Genomic DNA, 19777 nt, shown 5'->3' on the forward strand with positions numbered 1-19777 from the left:
ACATAGTCTAAATTAATTTTATTTTTTTTCGTCTCTTTTTATAAATTAAATAAAGAGAAGATTGTTTTTTTCAAATGGTAGAAAAAATTATAGAGGGGCAGCATCTTGGTTCCCTCTCCATACACATCTTCACAACTAGGGTTATTATTGTTTTGGACCTCGTTGCTTTGTTCAAATGGTTGTATTTCGTTGCTTGGTTTTGTGGATAAATGTGATATTTGGGCTCAACAAAAATTTTGGGTTGGAAAAGCTCAGATTGCATGATTTTAGCTAAGGTTTAGCCTACTTCATTATTGGAGTTTATTTAACTAAGAGTATCAGTCCATAATTACTAAAAAAATTAACAAAAACTTATAAAAATATTAAAATATTAAAATATTATAAAAAAATTAATAATATATAGTTGTATTTCAAAAAATATATTTTAACTCATCTAATTAACTGATTATAACTTATCATTGATCCATAATTTGATCGGTCAAAGCAAAGTAGATTTGGTAGAGCATCAAATAGAATCTTAACTCGATCTACTACTATTGTAGAATCTTAACTTGCAAACTATTATAGTCTAGTTCAAGGGACTAACTGGCCAAGTCCATTTTACCCCCTTTAGGCTCAATTTATTAGTTTTTTTACATATAAAAGTACATTAACAATTTTATTTTTTTTCATTTTCAAATATCAACTCACAATAACTACTTTTTATTTTTCAATTAAAATATCTGTTTTACATCTTATTATTTTTGCATCCTCAAATTAGTCATCAATTCTTTTTAATTTAATTTTTTAACTTCTAAAAAAATCTGATACTCCGTCTCAAATGCCTTCAATTGCTAAAGAAATATTAAATAATTTGTTCTTTTCAATATAATAATTTTTCATTTGCATTAAATATTTTATATTTTTATTTCATTATGAAATGTCTTGTAGGCGCCTGTTAACATTGCCACAAAAAAACACCGAACTAATGTCAAATATATAAAAGCAAATATATGGCATTAAACAAAAAGTTCCTTAACTGCTAACAAAAGTTCCATAGAGTCAATAAAGTTTTTGAAGAAAGTTTCTAATAACTTAATCCACCATCTACAACTCATTTCATGAAATTAAAGTTGCTATGTGATGTCATCTTGAAGCTCTTAACTTATTCCACGGTTCATTGATAGATGGACCAATTGAAAAGATGTATGTTTACAGCCAGCCATATATGCTCCTTAGTCTCATCAAAATATTCTCAATTTGTTTTAGAAGCAATTGCCCTTTTGGCGAAAGATGGCAAACAGAAAGCTGCTGAATGAATCTGAAATAAAAAACACAGACATAATATAACCAAAGTTAGGATAAGAATTTACAGTTCAGTTAAGGAAAGGAGGAAACAAAAAATCAAGAACATGGTTGGGGAAACAAACCTCAGAGTTGTAAAATCTCAATGGTCTAGCTGACTTCTGACTATCATTCTCGTCTATAGGATTCACTGGATGCTTGAAATCCACAGAAGGCCCCTCAGTTGAGCAAAGCATAAAACCAATCATCCCACTGAAATTGAAAAAATCAAATATACATAAATATGGAAAATCATATATATTGTAATCATCCAAAAACCAAAAGCACGTTATTGTATAGTAGAGTCTTGTCATCATATCATGTATAACACCCCCTCCCGTACACTCATAGAGGATGTCAAGATAGCAAGATTTCAAGTTAATCATCCACAATTATGAATGTATCTATATTAGTCCTCTAAATATATTTATTCTAAGGGAGCCCCTCAAGATCAAAATGTCACCAAATTTGTCCTTAGGAAGAATAATGTGGAAACACAAAAAGAACGAATTTGGTGACAGACATGGATCTTTGACAGACTAATTTAGAATCCTAACTTTTGAGATTAAGAAAAAGAGAACTTCTGAACTGGTATAATGATGGAGGCATCCAAGTTTCAAATAACCATTTTCTGGAAGAGTAAATATAGGTATAACAAATAATCAATGTACAGGAGGTTATGTTTTGAAGACTGCAAATGGGAAAATAGAGAAAAAAATTTGGAAGAACATACCTTGGGTATGTAGGAACTGTGGTCCAAGCATAGTTAACAGAACCTTTGAATATCTGGCGACAATTAGCCACAATATCCTCTATTATATGCATGTGAAGCCATATACTTTCTGCTTGAGTACACACAACTCCTCCTGGACGGAGAGCTCTTGCAACCGACTCAAAAAAAGGCTTCTCAAAAAGCTCTTGAGCAGGACCTTAAAGATATCAAATTTAACCTCACTTAACAAATATTGTTATATTTACTGTACAAGACCAGTAAAAATTGAAAGGAATAACGGATATATCCTACCAATTGGATCAGATGAATCCACAATAACTGCATCATAAGTTCCTTCTGGAACTGCTTTCAAAAATGCAACTCCTAGATCATTGAGGGACAAGCCATCATGAGAAAAGTTAGTAAAGTGGCTAAGAAACACACAAATATGTAGAGTAGCAGATCATACCATCACCGATATGAAGTGTCACACGTGGATCATCAAAACCTACTGCTATATCAGGGAAAAACTGTTTGGACACCTGCAAAGAGTGAGGAGTTTAATGTTGATATTGGGAAAATACAGCTATACTAATACTAGATGTCATCAAGCTTAAAAAGGTCAATGTTTTGAAGGCTAAGTGAAAAAGCCCGGCAATAACCAATATCTTTAGATAGAAAATATTATTTAGATACATGAAAGAATAGTCTTAGTGCCATTACTCACGTCAACAACCATCTTGTCAATTTCACAAATGTCTATTTTCTCTATTGAAGAATGGCGTGAAACTTCACGTAGGACTCCACCATCTCCTCCACCAATAACCAAAACCTAAAAACAGAAGAGCAATTAACTCCATATACGGAGAAAGTTATGCAGGGATTTTCTTGATATTAATGAAACAACATTTCATTCTCATGAGTGGTTCAAGTAAGTCATGTGTCAGATGCCTTTTCAAAGTTCCATGAATGCCATTCTACATTCTTCTCATAAGAGATAAAACCAACCTAATACATATATATAGACAAACTTATAATATAAACCAGTGGTGCAGCAGAATTCAGCATGGTAATAGACAAGTCAACAATCTGATTAGTAATATCAAAAAAAGCATATTTTCATTAATAATTCTGTCACCTTCTCCTTAAGTAGAATGGTTAAAAATTATACACACACTACCTTACAATTATCCTGAAAATATCTTGGCAAGCTACAGAAAATATTTGGTAATAAAACAGGCAAACTAGACACATGCTAAATTCCCAGAGGGATTCAAAGTATCAAAATACCTTTTTGGGACTAGGAATAGAGCAAAGAGGAAGATGAGTGATCATCTCTTGGTAGGCACACTCATCCCTTTCTGTGAGCTGAATGACTCCATCCAGAACAAGAACCTTACCATATGTTGATGACTACAAAACAAAATCACAGAATGCATTGAATATATAAATAGAACCACGAAAGAGAGAAAAACATAATAAAATTTCAAATTTAACTGAAGCTAAATGTACCTGGAAGACCATGACATTCTGATAATCAGACTTTCCTTGAAACAAAATCTTTTCCACCTTCAAGGAGTGTGCCTCCCCTGTATATTACAGTCGAATTAAGTCACCATGAGCATTATTACAAAAAGTAGGTTCAAGCATTATGATTTTAAAACCAAAAAAAAAAAAGCTTGAAGATCTACTTCTGTTACTGAAAAATAGATCTTCGAGCCCCACTGTATATGACTGGAACACCACACCAAAGGTTATGGTCCTAGTAGTGCCATCCAAGATGATAGAACATAATAGAGCTGAAATAAAATGTTTTATTTTCTCCCATTGTATGCGACAGGATTTCTAATAAAAAAGCTTTTTAACCAATAAAATAAAACTTCAAAAAAATAGAGTTTAAAAAAAAAACTAGTTCTAACAAACTACTCGATAAATTTAGACATAAAAGTTTAAAAAATTATAAAACCATTAATCAATTTAAAGTTTTTATTTTTAATTTAAACTTTAAATCCACGGGGCAGGAACACCAATCATCAATTCTTAGGGCGCTAATAACTCTACAATAAAACAGAACAGAACCACAAAAAAAGGGGGGGCATGATTTAACAACAAACAAAAAACAGAATCAACGTTTGCAAGCAGAGAAACAAAGGGTGTGGATGATAGAAAGAGCGAGTTCAAAAATTGAAGGTGGAGAACGAATAAGGGTAAGGAAAAGAGAGGGTTTTTGGAAGAAAGAGAAGAAGGGTACAAACCGGGCCACATTGGGCTGATTTCAGAGAACCAACCAGGAATAACAGCAGATATACCAAGAGGTTGAGGCTCATTGGAAACAGTCTCAGAGACACCATTTTGTTGTTGCTCTTCTTCTTCCCTCTGTCTCTTGAGGGGCAAGTCTGTGAACTCAACCTTCTCCGCAGCCATCTTTGTTGTTTGCACTGAGTAGGGAACCCACGCACTCTTTCCCTTCTTCTACTCTTTATATATCTCTTTTCTAATACGTTTTAAACATTCAAATTTAAAATTTTTTTTTCTTAGGAGGTGATAACCTTAATCTTTTTGTCTGTTTCCATCTGGGAACACGTATGTTATTATCACACATTTTTTTTTTATCCTAACAAAGCTCTCGTTACTAAATTACTAATGATCATATTTAGTGAATGAGGAATTTTTTTAGGATATTAAATATATTTTTTCCATTTAATGATTATTAAGAAATTCTACTTAGTTTTTTTTTTTAACCTATCAAGTTATTATTTTTAACTAATTAATATTAATGTGTTACTTTTTCAAATATATGAGAAAATGCAAGTATCATGCACCTTCACATGTATATAAATAATAAATTAAGAATTTAGCTTCCAGAAATATATGTAAAAAAGTAAACATATATTTATTAGACAAAATTACTTTTTTCTTCGCTTAATTTTAAGATAAAATTTACTTTCATCTTTTAACTTTTTTTTAGTTCAATTTAATCCTCTAACTTTTAAAAAAGTTTCAAAAGTATCTTACTCTATTAAAAAAAAAGTTTTATTATTTTGTGTCACATGTACTATTAATCGTCTTTTTTCTCAAACTTCTAATTTAATTTTCGTCGGCTTTTCTTATTTATTCTTTATTTCATTTTTATTTTTTTATACTTAAAATTTCATCTTTTTGTTACTAACACTAAACACCTATCTCCAAATGCTAAACTATAAATAAATCAACTTCTAAATATATATTTTTTAATCTCTGGCAGTATGTCTACCATAGCAGGAACACGAAGCATCCTATGATTTACAACGAAAGTGGAAGAGTCATCGTGTCTTATCACTATGTGCTTGTTTTTTAGGCCATTATTAGTGGTAAAAAACACCAAAAATTGCACTATCTTTTCTGGAGTTGTAGTATTTAGGAGAATGACTCTCAAAAAATGCTTGCGTGAGTTACCAAAACATGTCAATAACTACCATTCGAGTTGAGTACGAAACATGCTTGTTTTACACAAATCAGTTTAAGGAGCAATGCATTGATGTTATTAATGGCAAGAAGTTGATTTTAGAGAGAATCTGAGAGTCAATGTGAAAATGCATAAGTTAATTTTAAATTTATCATATTGAAGGTGGGTGCTTAGTGTTGTTGATAGCAAAAAAATTGAGTTCTGATAATGAGAAGATAAAAGAAAGAAGAGGAAGATGTGTCGAAAATAACGGAGATCTTTACACAAATCAGTTTAAGGAGGATGCATTGATGTTATTGATGGCAAGAAGTTGATTTTAGAGGGAATCTGATAGCCAATGTGAAAATGCATAAGTTGATTTTAAATTTATCATATTGGAGGTGGATGCTTAGTGTTGTTGATAGCAAAAAAAATGGAGTTCTGATAATAAGAAGATAAAAGAAAGAAAAAAGAGGAAGAAGTGTAAAAAATAACAGAGATATGAGGATGAGGAAACGATGAACAATGATATACAGTACAAGTGACACAAAATAATAAATTTTTTAAGGGAGTTATAGTTTTTAACAAAGACCTATTTGAAACTTTTGTAAAAGTTAGAGGATTAAAAAAAAAAAATTAGAGGATGAAAATAAATTTTATCTTAAAATTAAGGAAAAAAAGAATAATTTTACTTTAATTATTAATTTAAATATTTATTATATATATTTAATTTTTAAATATAAATAAAGATACACTTTTTGTACTTTAAAATTTTTAAATATATAAATTAATAATTTTATAAATTTTAAAAAATAATTTATTTATTATTAGCACTAAATGTATATCATGTTTTATTTGCACATCACATGGTTATTTTATCTTAAAAATAATAAATTTTAATTTTAATTTAATTATATAGAAGATCATTTATTATTCTAATTTATAGTCAATCTTCCTCATGTTGTAAATAGTTTGAGATACATATTTCAATCATTTAATTTAAGTTTTAATCCATTCTTTTTTCTCAATTTATAAAATACATTTTTAACATTAATTATTTCTTATACTGTTGAACGACAATAACACTAAATTGAGAATAATCTAATTCTTAACTTAATACATAATTAATCTTATCTGATTCATGATAATGCTCAATTTAGTTATTTTATACTTAAGATAAAAAAAATTATTTAATCATATAATTGTGTATTTGTATTTAAATATTCATAATAAAAATAATATTATAATACAAAATCCAAACGCTTCTGCATACACCCGTCTTGAAGTTACACGTCACTAATTACGTTATCTGAATATCTTGAACCGAAATTGATGTATATGATAAATATAATAAATGAAAACTTGTTTTTATATAAAGATTGTATTATTTTATTTTATTTTTTTGCAATCAGGGGAGAAATAAGAAACCGAGAGTTGTGATACATGTTAAAAATATTTATTTATATTATAAATGTATTTGAGTTAGTTAAGATTTCTAACAAGTGATAATATATTTTTTTTAGTAATTAATATCATTTTAGTTTTCACATCAAAACAGGATTACACCAATATTAAGCAAAAAAATTTATAATAAATATTTAAAGCTTTATAAAAGTTAAATATTGGTGAATAAAAAATTTAATGGGTATTAATGCATCATAAAGTAGTGACTGATAATTCACGATAGCAGTGAAATTCTAAGTATATTAACGATGCAGTGAGGAGTGTGGGCTCGTTGGTTACAGTGCTTTCGGCTGCAGCACATGTCTGCCTGTCTACCCAAACAATGCCAAGATCTGCACACGACACACGTTACGTGTTATTTTGAAAAGTACATCTGAAAATGATAGGGCTTTCGATTAGGGTTTCTTTGCCATTACGATATCTTTACTTTCTTTTTGTTTTGCTGAGATACAATCTTTTCCTTTACAACGGTAATAATCAAATTAATATTCGTTTCTGTGCAGCGTCAACCGTAAAAGACTTTTACCTATAATGTAAACATTTTATATTTTAAACCTTCAAATTTTAGTTTTTTACTAAGTTATTATATTAACATGAAAATTTAAGAACATAATATAAAATTAATATAATTGTGTTAACAAATATCTGCACATTTGGCGCGAGAACGAAGAATCTTTGGAGTAAATCAAAATACTGTTTGAAAAGAGGCTGACATCCTCAATCAAAGGAAGAGGAAAGACAAATTTGGAAATGATAAATTGCTGAATTGGCTATCTCAAGAATTGGGACACCATTCTCTGACACACAGTGCGCGTTATATTATAATTACAGTTACAATAATATTTAAATTAATCTTTTAATGTCAGCCTTCGGCTGATGAAAAAACTTTAAGATTCACTTTACCTCTCTTTTTTGAGTTAAAAGATATATTAATTTTATTGTGTTTTCTAAATTATGTGCTCACTTAATTATTTGAACATTTTTATTTATTTTGTTCCCTCTTCTTTTTTTTCGTCTTTTCTTTTTGTTTATACTTGTTCATCATTTAAAATAAACAAACTATTAAGGTTATTTTAAATATAGAAAAAAAAGTAAAAGAATTGTAATAGTAATGTATTGGATAGGATACTATTCGGTCTCAAAGATGAAAGAAAGAATTTGAATACCAATTCGGTATTAGCAAGATGAGTACTATCTCGATCAGATTAAAGAATAATTAAATCAATTAGAAGTAAATAATTAAAACATTATTTACTTAATTAAAAGGCCAAAATCAAGGTTGATTTACAAAGTTTATTAATCCACAAAAATGTCTATAAAAGGAAGGTAAGAAGTACAGATAAATGGTTGACTTTTGAATATTAAATAGTATTTATTACATAAACTAGCACTTGACTTCATCATCGGAGTACCCTTTGCAGATACACTCCTCCTACGTCACATAGAGAAAGACTAGTAATGCAGAAGAGGACGTCACCTGATCCCACAGTAGGAGAGCATTCTAAAGATCAGTGTATCCTCAGAAGGAATATTTTGGCGCCCACTGTAAGGTTCGATTTGCCTCAACTTCAGAACAATCATGGTACTTACAAGAAGTCAGCAGGAATGACAGAATCAACAAGGAGGAGCCTCTCGTCAGCAGGAGGATGCTACACTCAACCAGCTAATCCCTGAGATTCTGGCTGAGAGAGGAGGAGACGAAAGCCTTTTTTCGGTAGTAAGACAACTTAGAGCTGAAATGATGGAGATACAAAGATTGAGAGAGAAAGATGCTCTCGAGTTGTTGGCTTTGCGGAAGGAGAATGCCAACTTGAGAGAAGAAATCAGAACTCACATACCATCTCAAACTACCCCCTTACCCAGGAGCAGGGAGAGTCCTCGGCACTACAGGAAAAGCCAAATATATATCAGCAGAACAAACTCATTTTTGAACGAGACGGTGTTTCGAGCCAAAGCCCTTTCATTCAACCTATTATGGAAGCTAAACTACCTGAGAACTGAAGAGGTTTAACACTAGAGAAGTATGATGGGACATCCGACCCTGAAGAATACTTGGATATCTTTACAACCCAAGTTGGCCTATATATAGAGAATGATGTTCTATTATGCAGAATATTTCCTACTTCACTTCGTGGGCCAGCCCTTAACTGATTTACCAAGCTACTATATTCGTCTATTGATTCGTTTGTAACGCTTACCAAACGATTTAGTCTACAATTCGCCGCAAGTCGTCCACATCCTCTGATTTCTTTAGCATTGGTTAACATTCGTCAGGAAAAAAGAGAAACACTTAGAGTATTTATGGAGCACTTTGGCAAAATAGCCCTCTCAATTCACAATTTGGAGCCGGCAGTTGCAATGCATCACCTCATAACAGCCTTGAGACTGGGACCTTTTGTCAACAACATATGTAAAAAGCCACTTATTGACCTGGATGAATTAAGAAGTCGGGCTACAAAGTATATGTAGATGAAAGAGTTGGCCGAATATTGAAGTCAAGTCCGGATGGAGCAAGGTTCCAACCCAAAAGAGGCCAACAAAAGGGAGCTAGGCAAGAAAACAAGGACTGGAGAGGAGAAGTTGAGCGACTACCAAGAGGACCCAAGTATACCACTTTAAATACTAACTGGTCTAGAGTACTCGAGCACGCACTGGCAACCGAGATATTGACTATCCCCAGGGGTGCAAATAACCTTCCTCAGGCAGACAGGTCTAAATCATGTTGATATCACAAAAATAGAGGACATACTACTAAGGAGTGTACGGCCTTAAAAGATCGCATTGAAGACTTGATTAAAGTTGGATACCTCAAAGGGTTCGTATAAACATATCACCTCGGTCACACTAAAAGGGATAGGGACTGTTACCCCGAACCATTAAGAAGATATAATAATAAAAAACTTGAACGATAGCGTAGCAGGTCAAGGGAGCCCCCTATCAAGCATTATGACGAATGCGAGAAGTACCCTCGCCAAGTTGTTAATACTATAGCAGGAGGATTTGCTGGAGGAAGATCTATTAACTCAGCCAGAAAAAGACATTTGAGACAAGTCCGCTCTGTCAATCACATTTCATTGGGAAGTAGAATATGAATTCCCTTCATTACATTTACTGATGAGGATTTCCAAGTAGTAGACCCGGTTCAGGATGATCCCATGGTCATAAGCGTCGACATTCTTAACTGTACGGTCCGAAAAGACTCTAGGGCTGACATCTTATACTACAATACTTTCAAGCAACTTGGCATATTAGAAGATGAATTGAAAGAGTATCATGAACTACTTGTCAGTTTCTCTAGGGAACGAGTGGAGACTCATGGCTGTATTGATCTATACACTTCATTCGGACCAGAACACGAAGGAAAGAGTATCAAGGTCACTTACCTAGTGGTACATGCAAATACTTCATATAATATACTACTCGATCGACCATCCCTTAATAAATTAAAGGCCATAGTACCCACTCCTCACTTGGCTATGAAATTTTCATCCGAGAAGGGCCGAATCATGATCGTTCACTCCGATCAAAAGATAGCCAGAGAATGTTACTTTGCAAGCCCGCGTTTAAAAATATTCCAAGAACGTAGATGATATATTAACATTGTATCCCCTCGGTCAGGAGCAGATTTGGATGTATAGCTTGATCCAATAATTAATGAGGGGCTCCGGGTTGAACCCAATGAAGACAAAAAGCTTTTTCAGCTAGGAAGAAAATCCGAACAGGTCATTTACCTTGAAATCGGTTTGTCGTTAGAGGAATAACGAGTCCTTCAAAAAAATGTTGACACAAAATGCCAATTTATTTGCATGGTCAGATTTGGACATGCTAGGAATAAACCCTGAATTCCCGTGTCACCATCTATCAGTTTACAAGGGCAAAACCAATAGTACAGAAAAAAAAAAGATAGGGGGAGAGCTAGCACAAGCTGTTCAGGAAGAAACGACCAAATTATTACAAGCTGGTTTTATCCGAGAGGTAAAATACTCTACCTGGTTTACCAATGTAGTGATGGTAAAAAAGGCTAATGAAAAGTGGAGAATGTGCACTGATTTTACTGATCTAAATAAAGCATGTCCTAAGGATGTCTATCCTCTTCCCAACATTGACAATCTGGTCGATGGCGCTCGGCCATAAGGTACTCACTTTCTTGAATGCATACTCAAGATATAACCGGATTCGGATGTATCCCTTAGATGAGAAGAAGATGACATTTATCACAGACTCAACAAATTTTTGCTAAAGAGTAATGCCTTTTGGTCTTAAAAATGCAGGGGCAACATATTAGAGATTGATGAATAAAATCTTTGAAAAACAAATAGGGAAGTGCATAGAAGTTTATGTTGATGATATGGTAGTTAAATCCATCTCCCTGGATAGACATGTTGACCATTTAAGTGAAGTGTTCAGTGAGGTGAGATGGCATGGAATGAGGTTTAACCCAAAAAAATATATATTTGGGGTAGTTGGCAGAAAATTCATGGGGTTCATGCTTTCGGAAAGAGGAATTCAAGCTAACCCAAATAAGTGTAGAGCTATTATTGAGATAACAAGTCCTTGTAATGTAAAGGAGGTGCAAAGACTAGCCAGCCGCATAGCTGCTCTTGTCAGGTTCTTACCTACGATCGATGGCAGAAAGGTCTCGGCCTTTTATTGATCTTCTTAAGAAATCACAAAAATTCACTTAGATCGATGAACGTGAAGAAGCCTTTATGCAATACAAAAACACACTCGTAGCACCACCAATTCTAACAAAATCAAGACCAGGGCAAGATATGATAGTCTATATAACTGTATCAGACAAGGCCATCAGTTCAGTCTTATTACATGAAACCTCCGAGCAGGAACCAATATATTTCATCAACTGAGCCCTTCAAGATGCCGAATCCCAATACCAGAGAATGGAGAAAGTTGTGTTGGCACTGGTCCATACAGCTTGGCGTTTAAGACATTACTTTCAAAGTCATCGGATAATAATACGAACCGGTTGCCCAGTTGCCAAAATTTTACGAAAACCAGAGTTAGCAAGACGATTAATGACGTAGGTGATTGAGTTATCTCAGTTTGATATCCACTTTGAGTAGAGCTGTCAAAACGGGCAGCCCAACCCGGCTCGATACGGGTAGCGGGCTCAAACGGGTCAGGCTTAATTAGCCTAAGATAAAAATAAGCTTATATTTTTATTGCCAAAGCCTTACCCTATGCGGGCTACGGGCTTCTGCGGGCTGGCCCGACAACTTAAATAATTTTTTTTCTTTTTCTTATTTTTGTAACATGCCATTTTTTTGACTGTTTTTATAACAACAAATCATTATTTTTACTACTATTTTTAGTGTTTGTAACATATATTTTAAGTTATTTTTGCAAGGACTTAATAGACCACTTATTTTTTATGTCTAATTTTTGTATTATACTATTTATTTATTTATTTTTTAAGTTGTAAAAGGCCACTGGTTTCTTTTTTTTATTATTATTTTTGTAGCTGTGCAAAAGTATATAATTTAGACTTGTAATCTTAGGGTTTTGAAAGTAAAATATATTTCCTTTCAAACTCCTTAAAACTCTGGGTTTAATCTCAATATATATATACGGGCTACCTGAACTCGCATGAGCCAACTCGGTTAAAGCCCTATCGGGTATCAGGCTTATTTGGATCGGGCCAAAATGGTCCAAGGTAATTTCAGGCCTTATTTTTTAGAGCTCAAATCTGCCCATTTAACGAGTTTTTTGAGCCCAATCCATCGGGCCAGCCTATTTTGTCGAATCTAACTTTGAGGCCCGATGACCTTTTAAAGCTCAGATACTTGCCAATTTCGTTAATGAATTTATCTCTCAAAAATAGACTGATACCAACATGTGAAAATTACACTTTGACAGATCATCAAATCTTTAAGGTCGTGGAGCAGGAGTTATATTAGAAAGGCCGAACACTGTGATACTTGAGTAGTCTATTCGATTTGGGTTCAAGGCATCTAATAATCAATTTGAATATGAGGCATTACTGGCTGAGCTCAGGCTCGCAAAAGAAATAGAGGTCAAGCGTATCACATGTTGGAGTGACTCAAAGGTAGTGGTAGAACAGGTCAACGGTACATATCAAGTTAAAGACCCAATCATGTTACAATATTATCATGAATTCAAACGAATAGAAAGTAAATTTGATGAATTATATGTTCGGTATATATTGAGATCCATGAATGAACAGGCTGATAGGCTCGCAAAATTGGCGAGTCAAAGAAAACCTGGACAACTTCAGAGTATAATTCATCAAGAAATCAATGTTCCCAGCATAAGCGGACAAGAGTGTATGGAAATTGAAGGCACATCTCGGAATTGGATGACAGAAATCATTCAATATCTTAAAACTAATAATGTGCCTAAGGATCCGGATCAAGCAAGACAATTAAGAAAAAAAGCAGTTAGGTTTACCCTTGTTGGTCAAGAACTGTTTAAAAGAGGAATCTCTACCGTTTTGCTGAAATGCCTTGATATGGAACAAGCTAATTATGTGATGGAGGAAGTTCATGAAGGCATTTGTGGTACTCATTTGGATGGACATATGATGGCAGCAAAAATTTTGAGGGCTGGATATTTTTAGCCGACTCTATCCAAAGATTGCGATCTTTTTGTTAAAAAATGTATTCCATGTCAGTAACACTGGTGTGTAAAAATTGAATTACTGGGCAAGTGTACCCGTTGTCAGAGTAATATTATGAAAATTTAAGTACCAAGTGTCGTATCCACAGGGACTGTTATTAAGAAATTCTTCCTTAATTGCGTAATTGTTAATAGATATGAAAAATAAATTTTGTTGATGAAATTGCTAAAAGTAAAAGAATAATAAATTAAAAAGGAATAAATATTCTTATGAAAATAAATTATAGAAAATTATGGCTAAAGGTGTTCAAGGGAAATAGGCAAGTATCTAGACTGTAAATCCCTCTAAGTGTTGAAATTCTTCTTCAACTACTTAGTTCCAAACCCTTATCGCTGCAGGAAATTCTAATTTAAATCAATACCTTTCTCAAGGATAATGATTCCTAACCCTCAGGTGATTAATCGGAATCTCTTCCTTAATTAATACTCCTAGGTTGCATTAAGTTCATTATGAATTCCATAATTAGGGTTAATCCTAATACAGAAAACTCATGTCTTTCTATCTCTAGAAATACATTCAAGTCTTTTTAATTGAGCAATGTTAATTTCATGCAGAAATTTTACTCAAATTCAAACAAGAAAACAAGATAGAAGCAAATTGATACTACTCAATTAAACCCAAGAGAAAAGAACATAAAATAGCATTAGAAGAATTCCAGAAAATTTAGTCAATTAGGATTCATTACATCTAGATACTCAAAGGAAAGTTAGAACCTAAACATCTTAAAATTAAATTTACAAAAGAGATGAATTAAAACGCTTGATCCTATTCACCTGCCGTCTCTGAGTCTTTCGTCTCCAAAAACTGCCTCCTCAGATTCAGGACCAGTTCTCCTTTTATAGGAATTGTCCTAGGGTTCTCGCAAAAGTTAAATTTCTGACGTGCGTAAAAGTACACAGCCATGTACTTTGGCTGTGTATTTCTCTGTTTTCTAATAGGTGTCCTTCAAATCTTTCCTGACAAGTACACGCTCATGTACACGGCCGTGTATCTGGTCGTGTACATCTCTGGTCTGTGATACTTGACCTTCACAATCTTTATATGAAGTGCATGCTTATATACATGGTCATGCACCTTGACCGTGTATATCTCTGGCCCAAATGATGCATTCCTTAACAATACCAGTGATGTACACACTCATATACACGGGCGTGTATCTGCCTGTGTATATCTCTGGGTTCTTCATTCTTCAATTCTCGACATCTTTGAGGTTTTCATATCCTTGATCCTTTTTCCTGAAACATAAATAAAATGAGATTAATTATAATATCTATCAATGAATAGCTTAAAAACTCTCAATTATCATAATATAGGATTAAGTCTTTAGAGCATTTATCAAACACGATTCATATATACATCAGCATGCCGACAACCTTCATCCAATTACTTCTCCTTAGCCCTTTGCCATTTGAGGAATGGACCTGTTTGGACCCTTTCCTTTGGCTAAAGAACAGTGCAAGTTCTTAATTGTTGCTATTGACTATTTTATCAAATGGATTGAAGCAGAACTGTTGGTTACCATCACAAAACATAATGTTCAGAAATTCACTTGAAAAAATATCATCACCCGTTTTGGCATTCCGCATGTCCTGATCACAGATAATGGTCTACAATTTACAGATCAGTGTTTCAATGAATTTTTGGAGGGGTTACATATTAAACACCAAGTTACATCTGTTGAACATCCTCAGACTAACGGACAGGTCAAGTCGGCAAATAAGGTTATCTTACATGAACTTAAAAGAAGATTGGGCTCAGTAAAGGGAGAATAGTCAGAAAAGTTACCAAAAATCTTGTCGGCCTATCGGTGTACGCCCCAGACAACCACAAAGGAAACACCTTTTCGACTACCTTATGGTATTGATGCTATGGTCTTGGTCGAAATTGAGGAACCATCCTTTCGAAGGCAACATTTTGATGAAAACATTAATGGTGAATCCCTAGCTGTTAACTTGGAATTGTTAGATGAGGTACGTGATCAAGTAGCAATCTTGGCCGAGGCAAGGAGAAGAACAATGGCAAGAAAGTTCAATTCAAAAATAAAATCAAGACAATTTCAGGTTGAAGACTTAGTATGGAGGGCTACTGGTGAGGCACGCTGAGACTGACGAGAAGGAAAGCTTGCCGCTAATTGGGAAGGACCCTTTTTGGATAACAACATGCCTAGACAATGGATCATACAAGATACACTCGAAGGGAAAGTCATACCAAGAACATGAAATGTATCACATCTTAAGCAATATTTTAGTTGAAGCTTGAGTGTAAATTCAGTGCACTCTTTTCCTCGCTCAGGTTTTGTCCTCTTATAAAAAAGTGAAAAGAAGTTTTTCTGAGAAGATTTTTAATGAGACACTCCGTTAATAAAATCATCTTTTTCAAAGAATTCATATATCATTAAAATTCCCTCCTGAGTACCCCAATTGATCAAGGATAAGTCATTTACATTAATTCCCTCCTAAGTACCCCACTCGGTTAAGGATGAGTCATTTACATTTATTCCCTCCCGAGTATCCCACTTGGTTAAGGTTGAGTTATTTACATTTATCCCCTCCCGAGTACCCCCATTTGATTAAGGATGAAACATTTAAAATAATTTCCTCCCGACTACCCCACTCGGTTAAGGTTGAATTATTTACATTTTTTCCTTATTCATCTATCTAGCACTCCATTTGATAAAAAAAGAATTAAAATACCTCTCGGTTGATGATAATTGACTATGATCTTAGCAGAAGTCGAATTATTCAAAGTACACATCTTATTCGGTTTCAACTTAAAATTATTGACAGGGATATGAAAATATGAAAAAATAACAACAAAGATGAATTAAGGAAACTGAACTTGTATTATCAAAAAGGCCAATGGCATTACAAAATAGGCACTACCTGCCTTTGATTCACATAAAAGAAAAAGTATTAATTCCCCCTCGACATCTTGATGGGTAGGGACGTCTTCAGCGGCAGCACCTTGAGCTTGGCTTGGTGCCTCGGCGTCGTGCTCCACCTTTTTGTCCACTTCGTCATATGGTAAGAACTTCCCACCAAATAAGTCCATTGACAAATTGAAGTAGAAGTCGGAAGAGACTTGACAAAATTTGAATGTCTGCTGTATGACATGATTAAAGTCGGCCTCATGCTCAATCACAAGTTTTTCATTGATTCAGCAGTTAAGGCTTTCACCTCAACATTCGATTTGTGCCTTTCTTCATCCAACTCTAAGATCTTCGCCCTCAAAGCCTCATCAGCTGTGCGTAGCCGATTCTCCATAATGCAAAAGTGCTCCTTCATCTGAGCAACTTCACCCTCCAGCAATTTATTGGTCTCGGCCAAGTTTGACCGAACATCCTCGCTCTCTACTAAAGCTTTTTGGGAGGAAGAGAATTGGCTTTGGATCCTTTCCAACTCTTGTAAAGGTTCTAAAGCAAAGTTACATGCCATCACCATAGCCCGAGCCTAAAACTTGCAGTACCATTGCTACTGAGCCTTGTTATTTTTTTTATTTACAATTACCCTCCCCGACTCTGATAGCAAATTTGGGGAGACAACTCGGTTAGCCTAAACCCCTTCGATAAAAAAGGATTCGGAGAAAACAGCAGGGAGAACAACGATACAAACTAATAAACTACCCAGACCACTTGACCCTACATCCTAGGCATGTTTTCGCTTCTTCTCCCTCTTATACTCTTTCTCTTTGCCTTTGTCTTTTCTTTTCTTGGGTTGACCTTTAGCAAGGGTAGGATCCTGAGGAGGGGGCGGGCTTCAGCCAAATATGGAATTTGGTCCAAGATAGGACTCCGGTGCTCATTAGTCGGAGTGCCTTCCAGAGCTCTCTGCCTCAAACCTTTTCGGTAGCTTAAACCGAATCCTCTTTGTGCTATGATACCTACAATAAAAACAAAGAAAGTCAAATCAATATAACTATATATCCAAATTATAAACTAAGGCGACAATACATACCGTCCATATCCAAGTGAGACTTGGAAGATTTCAGTAAAAGAATAAGGGCTTGGGCTGATAGTTCCCGAGGAAGAGATTTCAAATACTCCAAAGCTATTTGTTCTTCCAAGGACAACATCTCTTCGGGATACACATCGTATCACTGCGGCACCCGAGTCCAATGAAAAGGGAATAAAGGTTTATTTTCACTATCGAAAAAATATTTTCTACCTACAGGATAAATGGTTACTTTAAAATATCCGATTTTGAAGCCTTAAAAGAGGAAGTATAAGGCTTAAACAGTGACAATTCAACTTGCCTTATTAAAGATACTCCTCTTACCTTATCTGAAAGACGGGTACAAAAAAAAAATGAAGAAATAAACATACACTTACTTAGCTCTACATAATGAAATTTACATAAAATTCTAAAAGTCTACATAGCCGCCTACCCATTCGGATGAAATTGTATTAGCGCGACATTCAGAACCCTCAACACACCCATCTAAAAGTTATCAAAAGGAAGTCTAATGCCTAAGTCCCTATACATATATTCGTATACAAAGAAGGTGTCAACCATTTCAACACCATCTCTTAAAAATACTAGATCATGATTACCGAATCTATCCCCTCGACAAACGTTTATGCTTATGAGGTAAGGATCTGAAGCCTCCTATAGTGATATATCACAATGGTCTACAAAAGATTAGAGATGTTTATTTTTTAGAAACATGAGAAGTAGGCGACTACTTCACCGTGAACCCACTCGTATCTAGGAATCGAATAGGGGGAAAAGATTGGCCTTTCTCTTGGGGGGCTAGTGTTCGATAAAGACTAACTAGACTTGGTATTATCAGTAACAACATCTGATGATTCAACACTGTCCTCACATTCTTCCCTAACAATTGTCTTAGGCCTATCTCCAGCAGTATTTGGCCTTGAAGATACTTCCTCAAACTTTTCGGTACTCTCAAGGTCCCCAACAGCAGTAGTTAGTCTCGCATGATCTGGTAACAAATTCTCCCACTCAAGTGAATAGGCCATGAGTATAACAGGAAAAGAGAAGGGTAAAAGAAGAAACAATATGTACCTTAAAGTGTCGGAAGAAAAGAAAAATCTTCTAACAAGATAACAATAGTATACCCCTCGGTTTAGAATAGAAAGCATAAGATGAAGCATGGTCTACCACATATTTATAGAGTACAAGGTTTTGGGTAAATAAAGAGTCACACCCTGTTACAATTGTTAGATCTTTTTCAAGATGGGCGGATATGATTAACTGACCTTTCATTTCAAGAAGCACGAACCTTAAGAAAAAACCCTAAAAAATTGAAACCCTAATTTGTCGAAACCTTGAGTTTTGGCAAATCCAAAAGGTTAAGCCAAACATGTATTAAGCCTCATCATCAGTAAAAAGATTCTGAGTACCTACTCAGAAAAATACTCAAAAATGGAAGCAGTAGCCTCCATATTATTACCTACATGCAGAAAAATGCATCACTAGCAACAGAACTGATAACAAGACTTAATAAACCCTTCGGTCGTACCTCCTCAAGCTTGGGGGCTAGTGATAGGGCACCATTCGATCTCAAAGATGAAAGAAGGAATATGAATACCCATTTGGTATCAGCAAGACGAGTACTCTCTCGGTCAGATTAAAGAATAATTAAATCAATCAGGAGTAAGTAATTAAAACATTATTTACTTAATTGAAAGGCCAAAATCAAGGCTGATTTACAAAGCCCATTAATCCACAAAAATGCCTATAAGAGGAAGGTAAGAGGTACAGGTAAATAGTTGACTTTTGAATATTAAATAGTATTTATTACTTAAATTGGCACCTGACTTCATCAATAAAGTACCTTTTGCTGGTACACTCCCACTATGTCACACAGAGAAAGACCAATAATACAGAAGAGGACGTCAACTGATCCCATAGTAAGAGAGCATTCTAAAGATCAATGTATCCTCAAAAAGAACAAGTAGGAAACAAGACATTCAAAGAAGTGAAAACTATTTACTATTAGCTAGTAATAATTCTACACTGATAAAAAGAATAACAATATGAAAGAGAAGAAGACCGATCAAGTAAATATGACCAAACTAACTCTAAAAACAAGCTTAAGCCATTTTACTTGAATTTCAACTTCCAATCAATATTTGTTTTGAAAATTATGTAATGCTAATAATTAATTTTTAATAAATTATATTATTTTAAATATTTTAATTTAAACATTAAACTTAAATATAACATAATAGATATTATTG

The 19777-nt window shown here is 34.1% G+C and overlaps 2 protein-coding genes across 2 annotated transcripts; one reads left to right on the forward strand and one right to left on the reverse strand.

Annotated features, from left to right (window-relative positions):
* Positions 1-946: 946 nt before the first annotated feature.
* LOC113868857 (spermidine synthase 1) lies at positions 947-4494 on the reverse strand. Its single transcript, XM_027504813.1, has 9 exons — positions 4291-4494; positions 3548-3624; positions 3326-3448; positions 2763-2867; positions 2505-2577; positions 2348-2419; positions 2057-2252; positions 1410-1536; positions 947-1300 (listed from the first exon to the last, which is right to left on the reverse strand). The coding sequence occupies exons 1-9, from the start codon at positions 4457-4459 to the stop codon at positions 1235-1237; spliced, it is 1008 nt and encodes a 335-aa protein (XP_027360614.1). The 5' UTR covers positions 4460-4494; the 3' UTR covers positions 947-1234.
* Positions 4495-10078: 5584 nt separating this feature from the next.
* LOC113870423 lies at positions 10079-11057 on the forward strand. Its single transcript, XM_027507014.1, has 2 exons — positions 10079-10466; positions 10738-11057. Exons 1-2 carry the CDS (start codon positions 10079-10081, stop codon positions 11055-11057), a joined length of 708 nt encoding a protein of 235 aa, XP_027362815.1.
* Positions 11058-19777: the final 8720 nt, after the last annotated feature.

Source organism: Abrus precatorius, unplaced genomic scaffold (assembly GCF_003935025.1).
Source record: "Abrus precatorius isolate BTA unplaced genomic scaffold, Abrus_2018 Scaffold6, whole genome shotgun sequence".
Lineage (NCBI taxonomy): Eukaryota > Viridiplantae > Streptophyta > Magnoliopsida > Fabales > Fabaceae > Abrus > Abrus precatorius.

Excerpts from the sequence above, each read along its gene's own strand:
- LOC113868857 (XM_027504813.1), bottom strand. The coding sequence starts at position 4,459 with ATGGCTGCGGAGAAGGTTGAGTTCACAGACTTGCCCCTCAAGAGACAG. Across the intron at positions 2,420-2,504 it reads GACACTTCATATCGGTGATG|GAGTTGCATTTTTGAAAGCA; the intron begins GTATGATCTGCT and ends TCAATGATCTAG. Across the intron at positions 1,537-2,056 it reads ACAGTTCCTACATACCCAAG|TGGGATGATTGGTTTTATGC; the intron begins GTATGTTCTTCC and ends TTTCAATTTCAG.
- LOC113870423 (XM_027507014.1), top strand. The coding sequence starts at position 10,079 with ATGGTCATAAGCGTCGACATTCTTAACTGTACGGTCCGAAAAGACTCT. Across the intron at positions 10,467-10,737 it reads TCAAAAGATAGCCAGAGAAT|ATTTGGACATGCTAGGAATA; the intron begins GTTACTTTGCAA and ends TTGCATGGTCAG.